Source organism: Eleginops maclovinus, chromosome 11 (genome assembly GCF_036324505.1).
Source record: "Eleginops maclovinus isolate JMC-PN-2008 ecotype Puerto Natales chromosome 11, JC_Emac_rtc_rv5, whole genome shotgun sequence".
Lineage (NCBI taxonomy): Eukaryota > Metazoa > Chordata > Actinopteri > Perciformes > Eleginopidae > Eleginops > Eleginops maclovinus.
In genome coordinates this window covers 4,351,460-4,371,300 of record NC_086359.1, presented here as the reverse complement: position 1 = coordinate 4,371,300, position 19,841 = coordinate 4,351,460, and the positions used below count along the sequence as shown (strand labels likewise).

General features: G+C 44.6%; 1 protein-coding gene across 1 annotated transcript; it reads right to left on the bottom strand.

The window, feature by feature from the left end:
- Window positions 1-384: 384 nt before the first annotated feature.
- Window positions 385-16,309, bottom strand: fgfr4 (fibroblast growth factor receptor 4). Its single transcript, XM_063895573.1, is given in 22 exon segments — window positions 385-1,884; window positions 2,260-2,365; window positions 2,575-2,712; window positions 2,867-2,937; window positions 3,360-3,482; window positions 4,923-5,113; window positions 5,265-5,375; window positions 5,457-5,578; window positions 5,888-6,033; window positions 6,149-6,342; window positions 6,477-6,615; window positions 6,771-6,961; window positions 7,747-7,870; window positions 7,983-8,149; window positions 8,257-8,346; window positions 8,739-8,882; window positions 8,885-9,007; window positions 9,693-9,743; window positions 9,865-10,015; window positions 10,106-10,278; window positions 13,533-13,737; window positions 15,656-16,309. Coding segments are annotated over 21 exon segments (2,820 nt in total). The 5' UTR covers window positions 13,621-13,737; window positions 15,656-16,309; the 3' UTR covers window positions 385-1,707.
- Between the last annotated feature and the right edge of the window lie 3,532 nt (window positions 16,310-19,841).

The following is a 19,841-nucleotide window of genomic DNA, read 5'->3' as shown; positions in this document are numbered from 1 at the left end:
TCCTGGCGGCCGATCTGAATTAAGATTTGTAATTTTAAAAAGATGGTGTGCTCTGGGGATAAAGATAGGGGCGTTTCAGGAGAGAAGAGGACACATTACCATAATAAGAGCCTCTTCATTTGCACACAAGCCCAAGCTATCCCCACACCACCTCCACCTCCACCCAACAAAAAAAAAACCTCCCTCTGGTCCGCAGTCACACCCATTAAGCCGGCAAAGCCTTCATTGTCCGTCCAGGCTGCGGACCTGAGGACCCCTCGCCAGCAGATTGGGAGGGTGAAGGGTTACAGCCAGACAAAGGAGGCTCCCTCCCCCTTCTCCTCTATCTGAAATCAATCACACTGGCTTTCACATTCAGTGCCCCCCCCCCCCCCCCTCCCACCCCTCTCTAGGCAGTGACAGTGGGCTTGGGCTGAATCGTCAGTCGTCCTTTCAGGGTCGAGTCCCACCCTGGACACACTGTCTCTGACAATGGGAGCTGTTGTTGGAGGAAGACCACGTGATGATGTCTCATTTGATTGTTCGATGATGTTGATGACCTCGGAGAACTCTTAAAAACTGAAGACATTTTTGGTGGTTTTTCCTCCAACAACAGCAACATGAAATGACAGTCCTTCTGGTATTCGACCACTAAGTCAAAAACAATTTACTGCACAATGACAAAGAAAGGGTTTCATTCCAAAACTTTAACCATCCTTTAAATCCATCAGTTTTGACCACATTTGAGCTGTCGAAGTTTTGGTCAAAAAATGTTCGTTTTTTTTTAATGTTTGCAAAAGTTGTTGATGCAAACCAATCTTTCACAGCGTAAAAATGCATGGGATACTTGGGTGAAAAAGTTCTCTCTGAATGAACATTTTGGAATGAAACTTGAACATGAAGACAGCGGAGACTGGTTTGGCACTTGATTATAATTCCTCTCTCCTTTCGCCCTCCAATAACCTTCATTTTTAGTGTCATCAAAATAATTTATAAAAGGCAATCGTCTTTTTTTCTGCTGTTGATATTTACATACAATATTTTAATATTCTAATATATTCACAGGAAATCGTAAAGTCAGGCACTATGCTGCCGCTACAGCAACTTCTTAGCACGAGAGATCCTGAGATTTAAGACTGTTTTTTTCTTTTTAAATAAGCAACACAAAAGTAAAATAATCTGATATAGAGAGATTTATATTTAACAATCACTTCTTTTTTTACCGTAGCAAAATAAATCTTTTTATGTTTGATAAAAATGTCTTTACCACCGAGGTTTCTCGCCTGGTTTTGGGTTGTGTGAGGAGGTCATTGTCCGTCACCTCTCTGAGGGAAAGTTGATCAAAGAAAGCATTTCGCGGCTCTTCTTCTGTGGTGTTTAGTGCCGCAGTTTTTCAATGTTGTCAACTGTTCGTGTGCACAGTGCCAGAGCTGATAGTCCACAATTTTCTTTTCCTCTTTGCCCACACTGAAATATTTTCCTTCATCATGTAATGAAGACCACCGGCATCAGTGCTCCACGTGCATACATGTTTTTTTATGTGTGATAAGGCTCGTTCATATCTAAAGGCTGAATCTGGTGCCCTAATGGAGGTCCAAGGAAAACTTCATGAATATAAACTTTAACTTAACTTAGCTGAGGACCTCCAATCTGGCCGCCAGGGGATGTGTATCTCATGTCTTTGTGTGTGTGTGTGTGTGTGTGTGTGGGTGCCTTCAGTTTGTGAGTTTATGTGAGCGTTTTCTTCATATCTATCCGGGAGCGCACGTCTTGGTAGCCCAGGAGGCAGGGGTCGGTGGACAAGGCATCATGGGTAAAAACAGAGTCGTTGTCGGAGGAGCAGGAGCTGGACGTGTCCTCGCACGATGGGGAGTACTGCTCGAAGGGCGTCGACAGGTCCAAGTACTGCGGAGGGGAAAGCATGGTCGGACATTAGAGTAAGGTTGGTGTTACAAGAACAGAAGGAACTGTGTTTGTAGAAATCAGCGGGAAACAGCTTCTCAAAAGAATTCTTCATTGAAAGTTGGTTTTAGTGCATGTGAGAATGACGAAATCCTACACATGGATAGTTGAATCATCTGCATGCTGCTCTGAAATGTAATCTGAACAACATTTGATTTTGTTGTTTGTTTGTCGTTCATAAGCCCTTTATTTATCCGTGGAGACATCTGGATGGCAGATTGCTTAAGAGAGGATGTGTGTGCAACTTCACGAGTGCATATATGCGCCTGTGAGTTTTAGTTTTATAGGAGGGTATAGGTGAGTAATTATGTAACGCACCTCGTCAGATATGGACAGCAGCACTTTGTCCAGCTCCTCCACCAGCTGTTTGAAGGTCGGCCTCTGGGTGGGAACAGCATGCCAGCACTCACGCATCATCATGTAGCTGCAGAGGAGAGAAAACAACAGAACTTAGTCCTACGATCTTCCTGGAGTCGATGACATGACAAGCTTTGATGAGCAAATGCTGGGGTGAGGGTGGAGCTCATGAGATGAAGCTGTTTCTTAAGCCATTTGTGCACACCACTCCCTCGCTGCTGCGAGCAAAACAACATCTGACATATATCAACATAAGGAAGACGAGTTCCTGCTTACAGTTCGTGTGTGCAGTTGGAGGGTTTGTCCATGCGATGTCCTTCCTTCAGCAGCTTGAAGAGCTCCTCGACAGGGATACCGGGGTATGGAGAGCCGCCTAGCGTGAAGATCTCCCACATTAGTACGCCGAAAGACCACCTGAGCGCAAACAGGAGGGAAAAACAGGGTTTAAAATCAGAACACAAGCTCAGACATCATTTAAAGATGTAAAACATGTTGGTTTTTAGTCAACTTCGATGAGGTTTGAGGAGAGCAATACACCAGGAAAGGTAATCTTCTGTAATGGACTTACACGTCGCTCTGGTGTGTGTAAACTCTGTCAAACAAAGCCTCTGGTGCCATCCATTTCACCGGTAGCCGTCCCTGCAAAACACATTTACATTTGCACGTTAAAACCAGACAACTCTCCCTTTTTGCTTTCTGGCTCACTGTAAAAAAATATGTTTTCCTCTCACAATCCCTCCCTTCCTCCCTCCTTGTCTCCCCTGTTCCTCTTATTAAGTCTCATTAAGGCTGCTGCCAATCAGAGGGAAACATCAGACATCTGTCTTTAGGGATATTAAAGCTTGAAAGGAACCCTTTTTTATTGCATGCTTTCGAAATGCTTCCACCCTTTTCTCTTGAGCAATGCACACAAATATTTCTTTGATCCAATAACTATAATATTATCATGAAGAGTGGAAGTCATGTAGCTGTACTCTTCCTCTCACTCCTGGAAATGAAATGACTTTACTGGAAAGCTACAGGAGTGAAGGAGAACATCCCTCCCTGAAAACCTCACTCACGTTGGTGGTTTTCTTGTAGTAGTCAATCTGGTGGACTCCTCTGGCCAGGCCGAAGTCAGCGATCTTCATCACGTTGTCCTCCGTCACTAGAACATTTCTGGCTGCCAGATCTCTGTGGATGCACTGCGGAGAGAGAGGGGGAGAGAGAAGAGAGAGAATTAACACAAAACCCTTAAAAGAGCTTAAGGCAAACGGCTGGGTCTCAGATTATAAGATTAGCATTTAGTTTAAATGGTGCTGCTTAATTGGCTTTCTGCTTTGGAAAGTCGTTTGTCTACATTTTAAGACGAAGAAGGTTGAACTATTCTTCATGAGCTTTGACATTCATACGCTCTGTTCATTTGAGACCTGCGACACGACATGTTCTCGTCTGCGGTTTCGGGAACTCATGTAAAAACACGGAGGTAAGGGAGTTAGAAATGATTCACTGAAGACCCAGCAGTCTAAAGTCAACACGCAGCGCCTGGTTTTGGTGAACGCTTCAAAATGAAAATGTCTTTATATAGAAACCCGGGAGCTTGAAGAAAAAACAAACCTTCTCGGAGGAGGAAAAAAGAAAGGCACTGTTTGCCCACATTGAATGGATGTCATTAAGTTTATTTTGGTTTTCATTCGAAATAGACGTGGGATTTGTGGGGACGTGCGAAATAAGCCAGTCTTGGTTTGTGGGTCTCCCCATAATGGAGGGTTAGTTTCAGTCTCCTGCATTCTTAGGAGGCCGTAGAGCCAGAAACCTGATGCCTGCACCCAGACGACGGCTCTGCTGCCTGTTTGCTCACAGATTTATGGCAGCGCTAAAAAGGACAAAGCACTGCAACTGTGGGACAGACAGATGGATGGGGAAGAGTAAACAGGACTGAAGCTGCTGCAGCTTTCTGCTTAGGAATGCCTGTCCGAGACACCGGCTGGCAGACAAAGAGACGTGTTGATAAGAAACACACAGACAGGGTGCATGCTGGGTAAATGAAAGGAATAGAAACATGGGGGGTTGGGATGGAAAGAAAAGAAAGAGAGAAGGGGGAGAGGAAAAAAGGGGAAGGGTGGTGGTGCTATCCATCTGAAGGCCAAGTGCCCAAATCACAGAGGAACATGAACTCCACCCTCACCCCGATTCAAAATCAAACACTTAGAAATCAAAGCCCCTTCAGGAGCTCACAGAGACTACAACCAAAGATTTTACTTGCCTACTTTTGTGTTCCTTCAAATCTTTTGTTTGGTTTGTTGGATTAGAAGTTTGAAATGCAAGGATTGTACATTTAATCCTCATGAGATTTTTACTCAAAGAGCGTCTTATCGTCGGTCAAAATGGCTGTATTTTAACTGCCTGTCAGCGGCTGGTCAATTAATCTTGGTTTCCAGACAAGCGTACCCAACTTTTGATGAAACGGACAGAAACTATTAATAATCTCTCCCTTGAAGAATTAAATGTGTAAGAAATGTACAACCAAACCATCAAAATGTAAGTGAAACCGTTCTAGAAAAGGATGGGAGAGAAGATTCACAGCCACCGTCTCACTGCTTCTTCTACTTCAAGTTATTTCCAATCATTAAAAGTGAGCATACCCTTTTTGAAGCCAGGTACTCCATCCCTCTGGCCACCTGGTAGGCGCAGGACAGCAGGTCTTTGAAGGTGAGCTGCTCTTCAGGCACCTTGGTCACATCAAAGGTGTAGTCCATGCCTGGGGGTCTCCGGGCCCGCAGGTACTCCCTCAGACTGCCTTTTGAGGCGTACTCCACCAGCACATACAGAGGGCCTGAGGGGGGAACACACACACAGATTGTTTCTATTGTTGTTCTGGTCTGGAGGTACGGGACCACCATCGTTGAAACACTTACTAAATTAGTTTGTTGAGATTTAGAATAACAAGGAGGCTTTGTTGAAGGACAGTAGGTCAGGTGACTCACCATCCTGGGTGCAGACTCCGAGCAGGTTGATGATGTTCTTGTGTTTGTCCATCACCTTCATTAGCTCCATCTCCGAGATCAGGTCCGCAAGATCTTTGTCGGTGGCGTCGTCTTTAGGAAAACATGCTTTATTTAGAAAACACAGCAAACTGAAAAGGGAATCTTTCGAGGTATTCTTGACTCTATTGTTACCTTTGAGCATCTTAACTGCCACAGTTGAGGCGGGATCCGGAGAGTCCTTGTTGATGCCGTAAGCATCGGCTCTGACCACCTGACCGAAGCAGCCTTCTCCTAGAGGTTTACCCAATGTTAAACTAGAAAGAGAAAGAGTGAAAGTTAGCAAAAATAAGTATGTCCAAATGAAAACTGTACAAATCCATAATTTGGGGCTCTGCTTTCTTAAAACATAGGTTGGGTTGAGCCAAAAATGGGCTGCGGGATCGTTTCTTTTTAGGTCCCCACATGATATGAGAGCAACAATGTTTAAATGAAGCCAGACTAAACTCAGGGAAGAAATACTCTCCCTTTTGCAGCAACTTTAAAGTAAACTATGGTAACACATCTCTTTTTTTATCATTTCAAACGTAAGAGTAGAGGACAGAAATGACTTTCAGATAACTTACTTCTCTCTGGGGAACTCCCAGACGGGGTCGTAGGGCAATTCAAACTCCATGACTCCAGCTAGCATTGGAGAGCAGCTGGACGAGAGACGAGCCACCCTCATCAGCGATGCACTGGACTTCCCTGATGAGTTAGAGTCCACCGAGTACTGAAAGCAGACAATCAAAAGGAGTTTAGCTATGTGGAACTTACAGGAAGGTTTCAAGTGAGGCAAATCTGGACGCATACTTTAAAGCAAACCCTTAGCCTGAAGTCAAATGTACCTGTCTGCGAAGAGGAAACTTGGAGAGCTTCTGGACCGGTAGGGCATCAAACGGCTCCCTTCTGGGGTTCACCTGCATTCGACACAACACCACAATGACGATGGCCATGATCAGAGCCAGGAAACCACAGGCGTAGATGATGATGTCCGTGTACTTGGTCTCCATGGTGTCCATAGCGTCTGCTGCTTCCTCCTCTGTAGGAAGAAGGGGAGACATTTTAACAAAAAATAGTCTTTCCAACACTCAGCAAGAAGCAACAGAGAAAAACACCAAGCAATAAAGAACCTTCTTTCCTTCTGAATCTCGTAGCCTTTAGTTATTTTTTTACCTGAGAGGACGACGAGCCAGGCGGACTGGTGAGCAAATCCAATTGAATTTCCGGCCAGACAAGTGTATTCTCCTGCATCCTCCATGGTTACTTTAGACAGGTAGAGCACCTCCACCTCTGACATGTTCAGACTGCCAGTCTGCACAACACATGCAGAAAAAGAGACAGTGAGTAAACAAGAGTCATTGCCATAAAACTGAACCCTAACCCTAACTTTCACTAGAGGATTATACAGTTGTAGCTCGTGGGATAGGGATCAGAACTTTAACATAATTTAAGTTAAGTTTCATTAACCTTGAGGACTCGAACGTAGGGCGTCCCATCAGAACCGTAGCGGCTGCCGTTCCTTTCTATGTGTTTGAGCCACTGAATGTGAGGCTGGGCGTCGCTGTAGACTTTGCAGTGGAACTGGACGTCGCTGCCCACCACCGCTGTGGTGTTGGCTGGCAGACCGGCCTGCAGGATAGGTCTGTGTGGGGAACGCTCTGGAGAGGAACAATCAAAGGAGAGATTAGCAAAGTGGGCAAAGATGAAAGGTTTGAGCTCCAGAAAAAATCTGCCAAAGCTTAAAAGATTTCCTTTTTTCTCAGGGCCGCAATTCAGAGGTTATTTGAGGACAAGGAGGAGATTTTACTGATCTGCCAAATATTGTTTCCCATAAGTCCATGCAGCCAGGAACAAAATCATAGGAAGCTGTGGCTAAGATATCCAGATATTTGACAGCCGACAAACAGTATGCTTTGTAAACAAATGCCCAGCAGTTGTCACTGTCACATGTAATGTGTTTGGATGAAAATCGGTTCCATTAGTGTGGCTCTTTGTCAGCTGGTCGCCAGGCTCTCTTTGATCTGTGGTTACTCTCGCTCTCTGATCTCGTTAGTTGTCTCGTTAGTCTTCTCCCCCCGTTGATGGGACGGAAACTGACCCTGTGGTGGACCGGCAGCGAACAAATGAACAAACAAACCGCAGCCGCTTCTCAATCTGCTGTCTCAGGTCAGGTAGAAAACTGGTGTGGACGCCCGATCGTCCACATCCTGCCCAGGCGCCCCTGCCATGTTCTGCTCACCCCACCCAATTATCCCCTCCATCAGGCATGATATTTTTCCACAAGTGCTGACAAAATGATGCCTTTGCTGCTGGGAATGATCAGCCAGATCACAAAGCGCTGATACTCAACAGAAACGTTTTGCAGATTGGATAATGAAGCCCTAATGCACGACATTTATATGTTGCACACATTCTTTAAAACACGACATCATCTGTTTCTTACCGAGGACATCGAGGACGTAGCTGTGAGTGATGGAGCCATATCTGTTGTCCACCATGCAGGTGTAGTTTCCTCTGTCAGAAGGCACCACACTCTCCATCACAAGGCTCCAGTGCTGGTGTCTCAGCTAGCACAAAGAAACACACAAAATAAAACATCAGCACCAGAGGATACTCCAGTCTTTATAGCTCCAAAGAACGCTCATCTGTATTCAGCAGGAGGTAGGAAATCAGCCTCACCTTGATGCCCCCGATGCGATGCTCTCCCCTGAACTCCCGTCCGTTTTTGAGCCAGCGGATGTTCGGCAAGGGGCTTCCCATGGCCGGGCAACGAAACTTCACCGTGTTTCCAGCAGGAACAGCATACAGCTTCTTCTCCATGCGCTGGGTGTGGGTCCAATAGGGACCTGTAAGGACCAGCCAAAGAGCCATTAAGTAAGAGAGTGCTCTAATAGTGAAGCCTTGGGGTTGTACTAATCCTTCAAGATCATCAACAAAAACAATAACAACTCACCTCTTGAGATGTAAACCTGGTCGTCTTCGAGTTCAGCTGATGAGTCCTCCAGATCGTTGTCCTCATCGTCGTCCCCTGAGCCCAAAGAGTCTGGAGACAAATCAAGGCAATAGAAATTAAAAATGGATTAAGAAATGGTCCTTGAAGTCTAACAACTCTGAGTTGATTGATTCACTTTTGTAAAACTAACAGTCTGAAGCCTTTGGATATTCAGTAAACAAACATATTTGATCTAAATGTCACCAGTGAGCATTAAAATTGGCTTTCAACAATGAACCACTTATTCAAATAGTGGGCTATGAACTTCTTGCTGATAGATAAACCAATTAATCATCTTATTTCTGCTCAAATGTTAAGTTTTGCAGCCCTATTGGTGCTCCTTGGGAATAGCGATTATAAGCAGATGATTGTCTTCTTGTTGTTACGATAACATCAAACACAAACCTTAATGCTGTTATTGTTTACTGTGTTAATGTCCTCACCTGCCACAGTGATGGTGAAGTTCCTCACGGGCTCTTTGGTTCCCCGGAGAACACACACGTAAACGCCAGAGTCCTCATAGGTCACGTCTGTGATCTCCATGATGGCGCCGCGGATCTGGCAGCGAGGCGTGGGCGGGACCCGACTCCCTCCTTGTACCAGTGGACCGCCATGCCGGGCCGGGTGCTCGCGTCGCAGCGGAGCTTCAGGACGTTTCCCGGCTCGATCAGAAGATGCTCTGTGGTGTCCTCACTCAGGTCCTCGAGAACATCTGTTTGAACCACAGAACACTGAGGTGTAAGCAGGCGGCCATTTTCCTTTTTCACTCGTAGTGCACCGGGTTTGTTTTTGTCTTTCTTTCTTAAATGTTCTTTAACTAATTCACACCACTCAGGCCAGTCAGCAGGTTATTTATTCATCGGCCCTCTCCAGCAAGTAGCCGCCCCCTCAACTATGACCTTCAACACTTCAACCCTATTATCTCCTCTCCGCACACATGCACGCACGCATGCACACACACACACACACACACACACACACACACACACACACACACACATTCACAATGACATTACCATAGAGACCAGGAGGCCTGACCCACCCATCGCACCCCCTCCTCCTCTTTATCTTTTTGTTCCCCTGTGGATTATTGTGGGACTCCACCCCCCCAAAAAAGAGAAGAAGAAAATAAAGGAGGAGGAAGAGAAGCTGCAGCTAATGAACATGTTGCACCGTGACAGCGGACGGAGAGGAAATCTGAGGGGCGGTGAAGGTTCACTGGAGATCTAAGTGAGCGACGAGAGGAGTGAAGATCATTATGGCCTGGGGGAGGAGGACAGGCCCACACAGATGGCTGCCATACCATCCATAACAGTCTGTGCTGTACTTTCTGGGTGTTTACAAACTGAACTTCGACAGCACTAGTTCAGAACCTTGCAACTAAACTTTGAAGTTACCTGATGGGATTTCAGCAGCAGTCAAGTCCTCAGTTCTTGAAAAGATGATACCTGGACATGAGAGAATGTAAGGTGAGCATGCAGCGTGATGCTTGATAGGTTGATAGATGTTACATTGTTTGGTCTAAGATGATATGAGGTATGTATGAAAAAGATGGCAAGGATATCTTACCGGGCAGGACCCCCAGCCACGCCGCCTGCATGGCCTTCACTGTCTGTCCTGCGTGGGTTCCCTCGGCAAGGCAGAGGTACTCCCCTGCATCCTCCAGAGTGATGTTGGACAGATGCAAAGTGTTCACCTTGGACGCATTGCTCTGCAAAGGCTGCACGGAGAACAGATCATTTAATATCTCATAGTGTCAAATATTATGAGGACTCAAAACATGTATTGTTTGCAGGTGATGTGTTCTCACCGTCAGAGCCTTGAGGGAAGGCGGTCCACTCTCGCTGACCTCCATCTTCAGCCACTGCACCTTGGTGGTCACCGGCCGGTGGACTTTACACACCAGCTTTGCCTGACCACCCACCACAGCTGTCGTATTTTCTGGGTAACCTGGTGTAATCAGAGGCCTGGAAACCCGCAGTTCTGGAGAAAAAAAAGGAGAACATTTAGATAAATCTGTCTTTATATTGTGGAAGACATTCACACTTGTCCTCTGAATGATTCCTATTTACAAGAGAAATACCAGTCCAGGTGACTTTTTAAAAAGTGGGTTTTATTAACCTGCAACAAACCTCCTTGGTCTGAACTTGCTCCGAGTAAACAGGACAAAAAAGGACACCCAAGAGGTCTCAGTTTACCTCTGAAAGGTCCCGCAACAGAAGCACACCATGTTCCTTAACAACCACTGTCATTTAATGCCACTAGGAGCTGGTGATAGAGTGCCCTGATTACCCGGCTACTATCGTGTCACCATCAGCCACAGTGCCATCCATTCACCGGGTCACTCGTCCGTTTATGTGCTCGCCCACTCACTTGTCAGAGCATATGTGCGCCCTGGCTGCTCAGTCACTCAGAACGAGCAATTTTCCGGGGCAATTTTCTGTCTGATTGCTTCCTGCGAGCGCTTAGTGAAAAGGCAATCTGTTCGCTTGTCAGGAGTGAAGTGCTGCCCAGAGTACATGTGGAGGTAAAGCTTTCAGGAGCACACACACACACACACACACACACACACACACACACACACACACACACACACACACACACACGGTGGTAAGTGCAAAACCCTGATTGGTTAAAGCAGCCTAAAGGAATAATAGTTTTTTTGTGGAAAAACTACCAAGTCCTCAAAGTAGTAAGAGTGAGAGATCCCGAGAAGCCACACATCTTCATCTGATGGAGCAAACACAGTAAATCACAGATATGAGCACACACACACACACACACACACACACACACACACACACACACACACACACACACACACACACACACACACACACACACACACACACACACACGGCCGTGCTAATGAACTTGCAGAGATAGGGACTGTGCCCTGGAGTTGAACTCGCAGCAGAGTGTGAATTGTCACCCAGAGGCGAGGGGGCAAACAAAACACAACACAACACAAACAAACCGCCCGGCTGCTGTGGGACAGCCATCGGCACGCCGGCTGGGCTGGCAGCGCAGAGCCCGTTGTGGAAAAACCAGCCGGGACAATGAGGAGTCTCATGGCCTGACCCGGGAGCAGAGCAGCAGATAGAAACCTCTCAAAAATAACCGTTCAGTTTGTGTTCCTTAAGCTGGAGTGGCGTGCAATGAGGTCAGTTTGCAGCTTTGATCTAAAGAAGCTGGGATCATTCTTTATTTTAAGCCTTGGCCCGTAAGGAAATAAAATAAAGAAGACTCTTCCCAGAAGCACTTAAAAGGGTTCAGCTTATTTGAAAGCAAAGCAGAAGCACTTTCCTTATAAACATTAAAGCAGCTGGAGGATTATCGCTGTTAATTGTTAAAGAAAATGATTAAACCAGCCAAAGATTTTAGTTCCCTACCATCCTTTAAACTCTGACATCATCCGTGCACAATTCTATATTTGTACTTTTGTTTGGATTACGGGCTGCCGACGTGTACGGCTGTTTTTCTCTCTATGATCTGTTATGATGTGGCAGAAAACATCACTGAAAATAAGTTTTTTTATGGGTGGGACAGGGGAAAAAACATAGGACAAGTCAGATCCGTGCATTTAGCAGCATGCGGTTAGTAACATTAGATGTGTAATTATATTTAGCAACATGACAGAAAACGCCCGGGGTGCTGGGGATACTTTAAAAGATCAATGACTGCTTTGTCAGAGGAATAAAAAAGGATGTTTCTCTTTCAATATTCCCTTTTCTTCATCATAAATGTGAACTATTTCTCTGCATTAAATTCCTCTGGAGCAGTGCATTGTGGGTAACCCCTGACCCCTCACAACCTCTCCTCAGCTGGACTTCTTCTCGTCTCTCTTTAGACTGACATCAAGGGGGGAGTTAATCTTTGATGCCACGTCTCCTCTCAGATAATCTCTCTTCTTCACATCATATTTACACTCTTCTCTTCGAGGGTTATCTCTTATCTAGAAAGTGACGCCACACAACTTTAAGACTCAAACAAAGAGGGACGAACCCTGATGATGTATTGGAACTGAACTTTTTAATTGATGATAAGGAAATCCAGGCCTTCAGAGAATTGTTTTTATGTTTATTTTGGCTTATTTTGTGTTGCTATTGACTAATATTTAAAGAAGCTGTAGAAAACAAGGAGTCTTTACTGAATGTATTCATAATCCTGCGTGACACCGTCCTTTTTGGTCTGCCAAAGTAGTTACAAGGAAGTTTGTTTGTGGAGATAAAGGCTTGCCTTCAGCCCATAAAAGTTCAGTTCTTTTTTGCAGAAAATTGGGAATCGACTTAGGTTTCTTTGTGCGATCAGTAAATTACTGATTTGTGGCGGAAACCGTCTGAAACTCCAAAGGAACCAAGATAAAAGTCACCTTCACAGCTGCAGCCTGGGTGTTTTACGACCTGAGGATCTTTCCATCATCAATCCCGGTTTGACTCTTTACTTATCTGTCTTGTTAATAAACCTGAGAGGTTCTTTTCGGCACATTGTCATCTTAAGAAGCAAGCCTCGACTGGCCTTTGCGGGGGCCCTAAAGTACAAGAAGATGGAGAAGAGACAGCTACTGTGCTCGATGCCTCCGAGGCAACAAAACCCAATTCATCTTTCGTTGATCGACTCACAAAAATGTCACCTCGTCCTTTAATCCGAGTTCAGAAATCCTCCACCTCACACTGAAGAGAAACAACGGAGGTTACTGATTGTATTGAACGGGTATACTGATTACACCGTAACTCAATGGAAACATGCTAATGGGGCTGACAATGGCTGACTTATTGCATTGGCTTCTGTTTGTAAAGCATCAATGAGAAAGCCCCCCCTCCCCTCCTCAAGCTCTATAGCTGGCACACAGCCAGGCAGATTTACACTTCCGAGCCCCAGGGCCTCGGACGGATCAGGTAGCTCGGTTTACGGCAGCAGAGAGCTTTTTCCCCCCTCCTCCATCCAATACTCGACTACAGCCTCTGTGTCATTTTTCCTGTCACCTTGACTTCCTCTGTGGTCATGGCTGCCAAGAAACTGACACTTTCTAAGAAGGGAAAGTGGATAGAAACCTTGGAAGATATATTCAACAGCTATGTTTACACACACACACACACACACACACACACACACACACACACACACACACACTGACACATTTTACTTTTATGCAGCATAAACCAGGAACAATAGGAAGGAAATCATCTGTAAAGCATCTTGAAATGAGGTGAGCATTAAATCAGCTGAGGTCTTACCTCTAGTCCTTCCTTCGTCGATGGCCCTGGATGAGACTGTTTCCATCAAACAGAGCAGAAAAACGCAGAACGTGCAGACCCTCGCCATCTTCTTCACGTGTTTCTTCTAGTTTGAAAAGGTAGATGTATTTGTTGGAAGCCTGGAGTTGGCTTCAAACTCCGGTCCCTGGCATTGGAAATTCGAGAAAGTCTCTAAATCTGGATCCTGCAGACGCAAACAAACACAATGGGAGACGGTTATCTTCTGATCAGAGGTCTGGCGGGAGAGCAGCTTAAGGCACAAACTTCTCTGCTCAGGTGGCAAGAAAACACAAACAATTGTTCAGACATAAAGTGAAAAAAGAGGTTGTTGTGACGGTGAGCAGCTGTATTCTCAACCAGATGTCCTGCTAACTGTCTCGCTCGTCGGCCTTACATTGTCCAGGCTCTCCTGCGTCATGAATAAGGAGCAGGGCTGTTACCGCCTGTTGTTTGTCAGTGTGGCCCGGCTCAGTCTGCCCCCCGATAATGGGCCCTTATTGGGAAAGCACTTGAATCTTGCCAGGAAGCTGCAAAATCTGAAGGAGCAGCGGACACAGCTGATGAGACTTCAGGTGGAAACAGGTGACTGCTCTCCTTTCTTTAAATCTGACTGCATATGATACTTTCAATCTGAACTTTGTACTAAAAAAGTCCAATGAATGCCTACATCAGACTGTCCAAATGCAAAAAGGAGATGTCTTAGGTTCACAGTTACGTCTCACTCACACCTAAATATATATATTCCTTATTAGAGAACACAAAGAAAAGCTGACAATTGGAAGTTAGGTTTACGATTTTGATTTGGCATTTTTGACTGAAAAAGGCTTTTAAGTTAGTTTAAAAAACCTCAAATCCTTTGCTGTTCCAACTTTAAAATATATATGTAAATCTCCAATGCTGTTGAACTTAGATGTATGCTTTCAACTGAATTCCTCAGTGTATTAAAGAATCACACCTCCTCATTTATATAAGGGAAAAGTTAATAAATGTCTTCCAATTTCCACATGTGTGCATCTCTGTAAATATGAGTCTACTCTTATCACTACTCAAAATATTTGTTTAAATCTTACTTCCTCACAACGCCACACATAGATCCATTCTGCAGACCAACTATAAACACGAACACACTAAAGGAATAATGCAGTGATTTTTCTGCTGCGAGTCAGGCCAACTGCGCACAGGCGCCAGACCCTGGTGCGTGCACTCCATGCATGCAGGCCGCGCCCACACACACACACACACACACACACACACCGTTTAAAGAACCAGCCGCTTGAATGAAACGTATTCTTTCTCAATTAAGGACTGGAAAAAAACGTTTTCTCCTGCTGCTGCTAATTCCGCTGGCACGCTGCCTCGCAGCCAAAACACTTCTTCTGTATTCTACTCTCCAGCCCTGAAGCACGGGGAGAGGGACGTCCCTGTGTAGGCTTTTATTTTGCATGTACTACATCTTTCTGTCACTCAAGTCACACTTAATAAATCCGTCATATTTCTCGAACAGTCCTTGTAGGTCACTATTTATTTAACAAAGTTGTCAGTGAATACATTCAGTCCATTGAGCAGTGTGTGACACAACCTGGGATCTATGGATGAAACAATTAATAAAGCTTTAGCTAATTGAAGGTTGACTTCTGTTCTGACAGGAATGTCTGCTCAGAATTGCCTTCATGAACAATGTAAATTAAAAACCTTATTATCAATTAAAAAATGATTTAAAACATAGCGAGTTCAAACTCAACCCTCTCCTGACAAATAGTCCGTCTGAAAGGTTCAATGTCTAATTACTGACTTGTTTGGATCTGTTCGCATAGCATAACAAGTTACAATGTGAATGCAATGGTTTCTTTCGTGAAAACCCACATTAAAATGACAAAACGTGGATTTACAATGCAAATGAGGCGATCCTGGTAGATGGACATTAAACCCTCCTTCTGTCTCGTATCAAGACATTAACTCCGAAATTGCTAAACTAGAATGAACTCACTTTAATACAAATATTGAAGGCTTTAAACGATTTCTTTTTAGGCTTTTAGTCTGAATGTAACAACACATGTGAAATGAATGAAACAACAAATGTCCAGCTGTCTGTTGTCACCCACCTTTCCTCCGGGTCTGTCCGCGCAGAAATGAGTGGTACCGGGGGGAAATCACTCCTTGTCCCGGGCGATACAACTGAATATTGAAATCCTCATTTGGAGTTATGTTATCGCCTTTCCCAAAAAGCAGTCTGTGCGCGCCTCTCGGCTGTTGTGTATCCGGCTGAAAAGCGAGCTTATAAATCCATCAAAAACAGCCCCCAGGAGCATGAACGACAGCTGCCGGGCTCTCCTGGTGACCGGTGGAAGGAGCTGCGATCCCCCTGGGCAAAGTCCACTACAGCCGGGCCGTTTAGAGGGCTAAATCCATAGAGGGAGATAAAACCAAACACGGAGCGAAGAAGTGGATTCACGAGTGTACAAAAAAAGTCATATTTTCGCTGTGAAAATGTTGGGAAAGATCCAATGTGGCGAGGGATTGATAGAGGCTGATCAAAACCTGCACCCGTAGTTCACAGTCCGCTTAGTTTAGTTCTTTACGCGCGTCTTTACGCAGCGCTCCTGCAAAGCTCTCCTCTCCTGGGTGAGTGTATCCCCGTCAGATGTGAGGTTTCAAATGTGGAGCTGAGCTTCAGTCCGCTTCACTTCTACAGCAGAGAGAGAGAGAGAGAGAGAGAGAGAGAGAGAGCGTCCTCGGTGCAGCAGCCCTCCTACAGCACTGTGCTCTCCGGACGGCAGTCACAACAACAATGGTCTGAGAGCGGCCAGCGGAGCAGGAGTGGGGGGGGGGGGGGGGAGTGGGGAGAGGGGAGGGGTGCGCTTCTGTTACCCCCCTCACTAAAAAACAGCCCCTGTCCCTCCAAAAAGCTGGCAAATAAAACCCTCTCACAGTGTGCTAAAGTGTCTTGGATTAGAAACTTTTTCGTACTCTTTTTTTTATCATTTCTAAATCGTTCCTACAGTAACTGAACGCGTGCCAAATTAACCACATAAATCACTTCTGTTCTGGTCTCATAATTTATTGCCGGTTTATTGTCCTTTATGCAAACAGAGCATTAAGGCGTCTCTCAGAAGATGCATTCAATTAAGTTGCTTTAGTGAGTGAACGCTGTGAACTGCCTGCGTGTTTTTAATTGCATCAGTAGAAAGAGCAGGAGGAGTAATCCCATTAGCTGCAGCAGAGAATCAAGATCAGCCCTGTTTTTATCAGCTTATAACACTCTGAGCCTTATGTTAAAGTAAGACCCATGTGTTAATGTCTAAAAGAGAAGTCATAATGTTGAATGGCAGCTTCAGTTTGATGCAGACATATAGCATGAGATCAGAATACAGGTGATATAAAGAGAAAACACCTGATAATGACAATAACTCATTAACTCATTAACTTCTGCTTTAGTTTCCCAAATTCACTTTGGTCTGCTGGCATTTTCTCAACCAAAAGTTGAGAACAAAGAACAATGCATTTCTGCCGGTATCTCACTGATTGTTAATACTCAGTCCATTAACATCACAGTAATTGATAAGTAATCCCCTTTTGAGCTTTGACTCTGGGATGTATGGACACCAGAGCACTTAAGTATGGAGTTTCATGTCTTTTTGAGGTTTAAATGTATGTTGTTTTATCCTGAAAACATGTTTTTTTATTTATATTCAGAAGATAATTATGTCTGTGTGTAGCATCTTCCTCCCAGCCAAACACTCTCCCTGTAGATCAGAGCTGAACGATTCAACTAATCCATCAAAACTACAATAAACTACTTTTTTTTTGCTTACGAAAAGTGACCGAAAATTCTGTTTTATCCTCCTAAATATGGAGATTTCCAACTGTTATATATATGTATGTATTATATCCCAAAAAACTGAATATCTTTTGGTTTTGAAATGAAAAAAACAAGACATTTTAGGATATCACATTCGACACTTTTTATAGACACCAGCTATCTTTTGGACAACAATATTTAACCTTCCAGTAATCGCAGGTCAGTTAGGCTAACCACCTGGATGCTCTGGCTTCATATTGACCAAACAGACATGAAAATGGTAGAAATATTGCAATCTAGCTCTTCCTAATGATATACAATATGTCCACCAACATTATACGAGTCGAACAATATCCTGATATATGTTGACCAGAGTTCGTTGAAGCTAACCTGTGTCTCTATAAATGCCCACAGTTTGAGAGATCCTTCAGTATTGTTATTGTTTTCTACCTCTGCAGGATCATGTTTATTGTGAAGAGAGACAGGAAGTGCACGGGAGAGAAAGAGGCAACAAAGGTCTTGGCCCGGATTCAGACATGGTCACATGACACCTGCTTTAGGCGAGAATTGATCGACTAAAGCTAAAAAAAAAAGCTTTCAAATAAAGGTCCCAAATATTCAGCATAATCTGTAATGTGTGGGTGAGACTCCTGCAGCGGCACAGCATCAACGACTCGATATGTCGAAATAAATTCCAGATTTGACCTTTGACTCTTTGCAGTGCTACTGCGGGTCAGACGGAGCTTTACAGCGAAAGTCAAAGTACACAAATAAACGAGGCAGAGTGGAAGTCATAAACAGATAAGAGCTGAGCCGATGCCAGCCGGCGCTACACGGTGGACTGTTATACGTGTGTGTGTCATACCTGAGCATGTATGTGTGTGTGTTTGTGTTTGGGGGGGTCGGGGTCTGGGGGAGGGGGCCAGTGAGCCTGATAGGTTTAGATTTATTATTAAGATACTTGTGTTTTGGGGAGGGAACAGCAGTGTTAATGTTATTGCACCTTGTTGTTGTGTTAATGAGATACAGGTGGGATTGCAGACGCCTCAATTGCTTCACACACACACACACACACACACACACACACACACACACACACACACACACACACACACACACACACACACACACACACACACACACACACACACACACACACTTGTTGTTGGCTGCATCATGCTAACACTTTAGCACAAGGCTATCTGACACACATTTATGTTGCATACAGGACAGATTACATTAAGTTTACATTACACATATGTAAATGATATGTACTACTACTACTACTACTACTACTACTACTACTACTACTACTACTACTACTACTACTATTACTTCTACTACTACTACTACTACTACTACTACTACTACTACTACTACTTCTACTTCTACTACTACTACTACTACTACTACTACTACTACTACTACTACTACTACTACTACTACTACTACTACTTCTACTTCTACTACTACTACTACTACTACTACTACTACTACTACTACTACTACTACTACTACTACTACCATATTACTATGTCCAGCAGTGGCTCAGCCAGTAGGGGCTTGGACTGGGAATCGTAGGGTCGCCGGTTTAAGTCCCTGAACAGACTTGAAATATGGAAAGTGGACTGCTACTTGGAGAGGTCCCAGTTCACCTCCTGGGCCCTGCTGTGGTGCCCTTGAGCAAGGCACTCCAATCTCTACAACTACAACAATTGCGTGATAAAATTAAACACCTAAACTTCAGTTCCTCCCCAGAACAGTTTCCCTACTTCTACAACTACTAGTTTACTTCTTCTCCTGCAAATGCATGATAGAATCAAACACCTCTACTACAGATACCCCCTGCACCGGCCCCTCTTTTCCTCCCACATCTTTATCTGATGACATCAGAGATATGGGGGACCCTCCCGGAGCCCCCGGGTCCAGATAGCATTGATAGCTGCTGCATACTGATGTTAATGTGAGGAGAATGCCGGGGCTGGCTGGTGCCTGACAGCTGATAACAGATGAGGAGGAGGAGGAGGGGCGATGTTGGGGTGAATGATAATCATTGGGGTGAGGTGAGGTTAGCAGGGTGTGTGTGTGTGGAGGGAAAGTGAGGTGGAATAAAGGTCAGGAGGAATGTGCGAGGTGTGGCCGGTCGCTCATTAGTCCGCTTCACAGCAGGGACACATTATGGAAACATCAGGTCCTCTTTTACATTTAAATCTCGGACTGTTTAGCCGAGGCTCCTCTGCAAGACGTCAACAACAGAGCATCTTAATGTAAAGTTTATTACCCTGTCATGTGTTGATACTGCTTCTGCCTGAAATCACTTATATGTAAGTCAGACATTGAGGGATGTTTAAGCTTATTTAAATATCAGGATTTCAGATCATTAGGTCTGTAAGTGATTTGTTAATGAATCACAAGTCACAGAAATGCATTGAAACACATGCAGGTGAACGACATAGTGAAGGAGTCTGTGGATTGTTTCCGCCCATTTA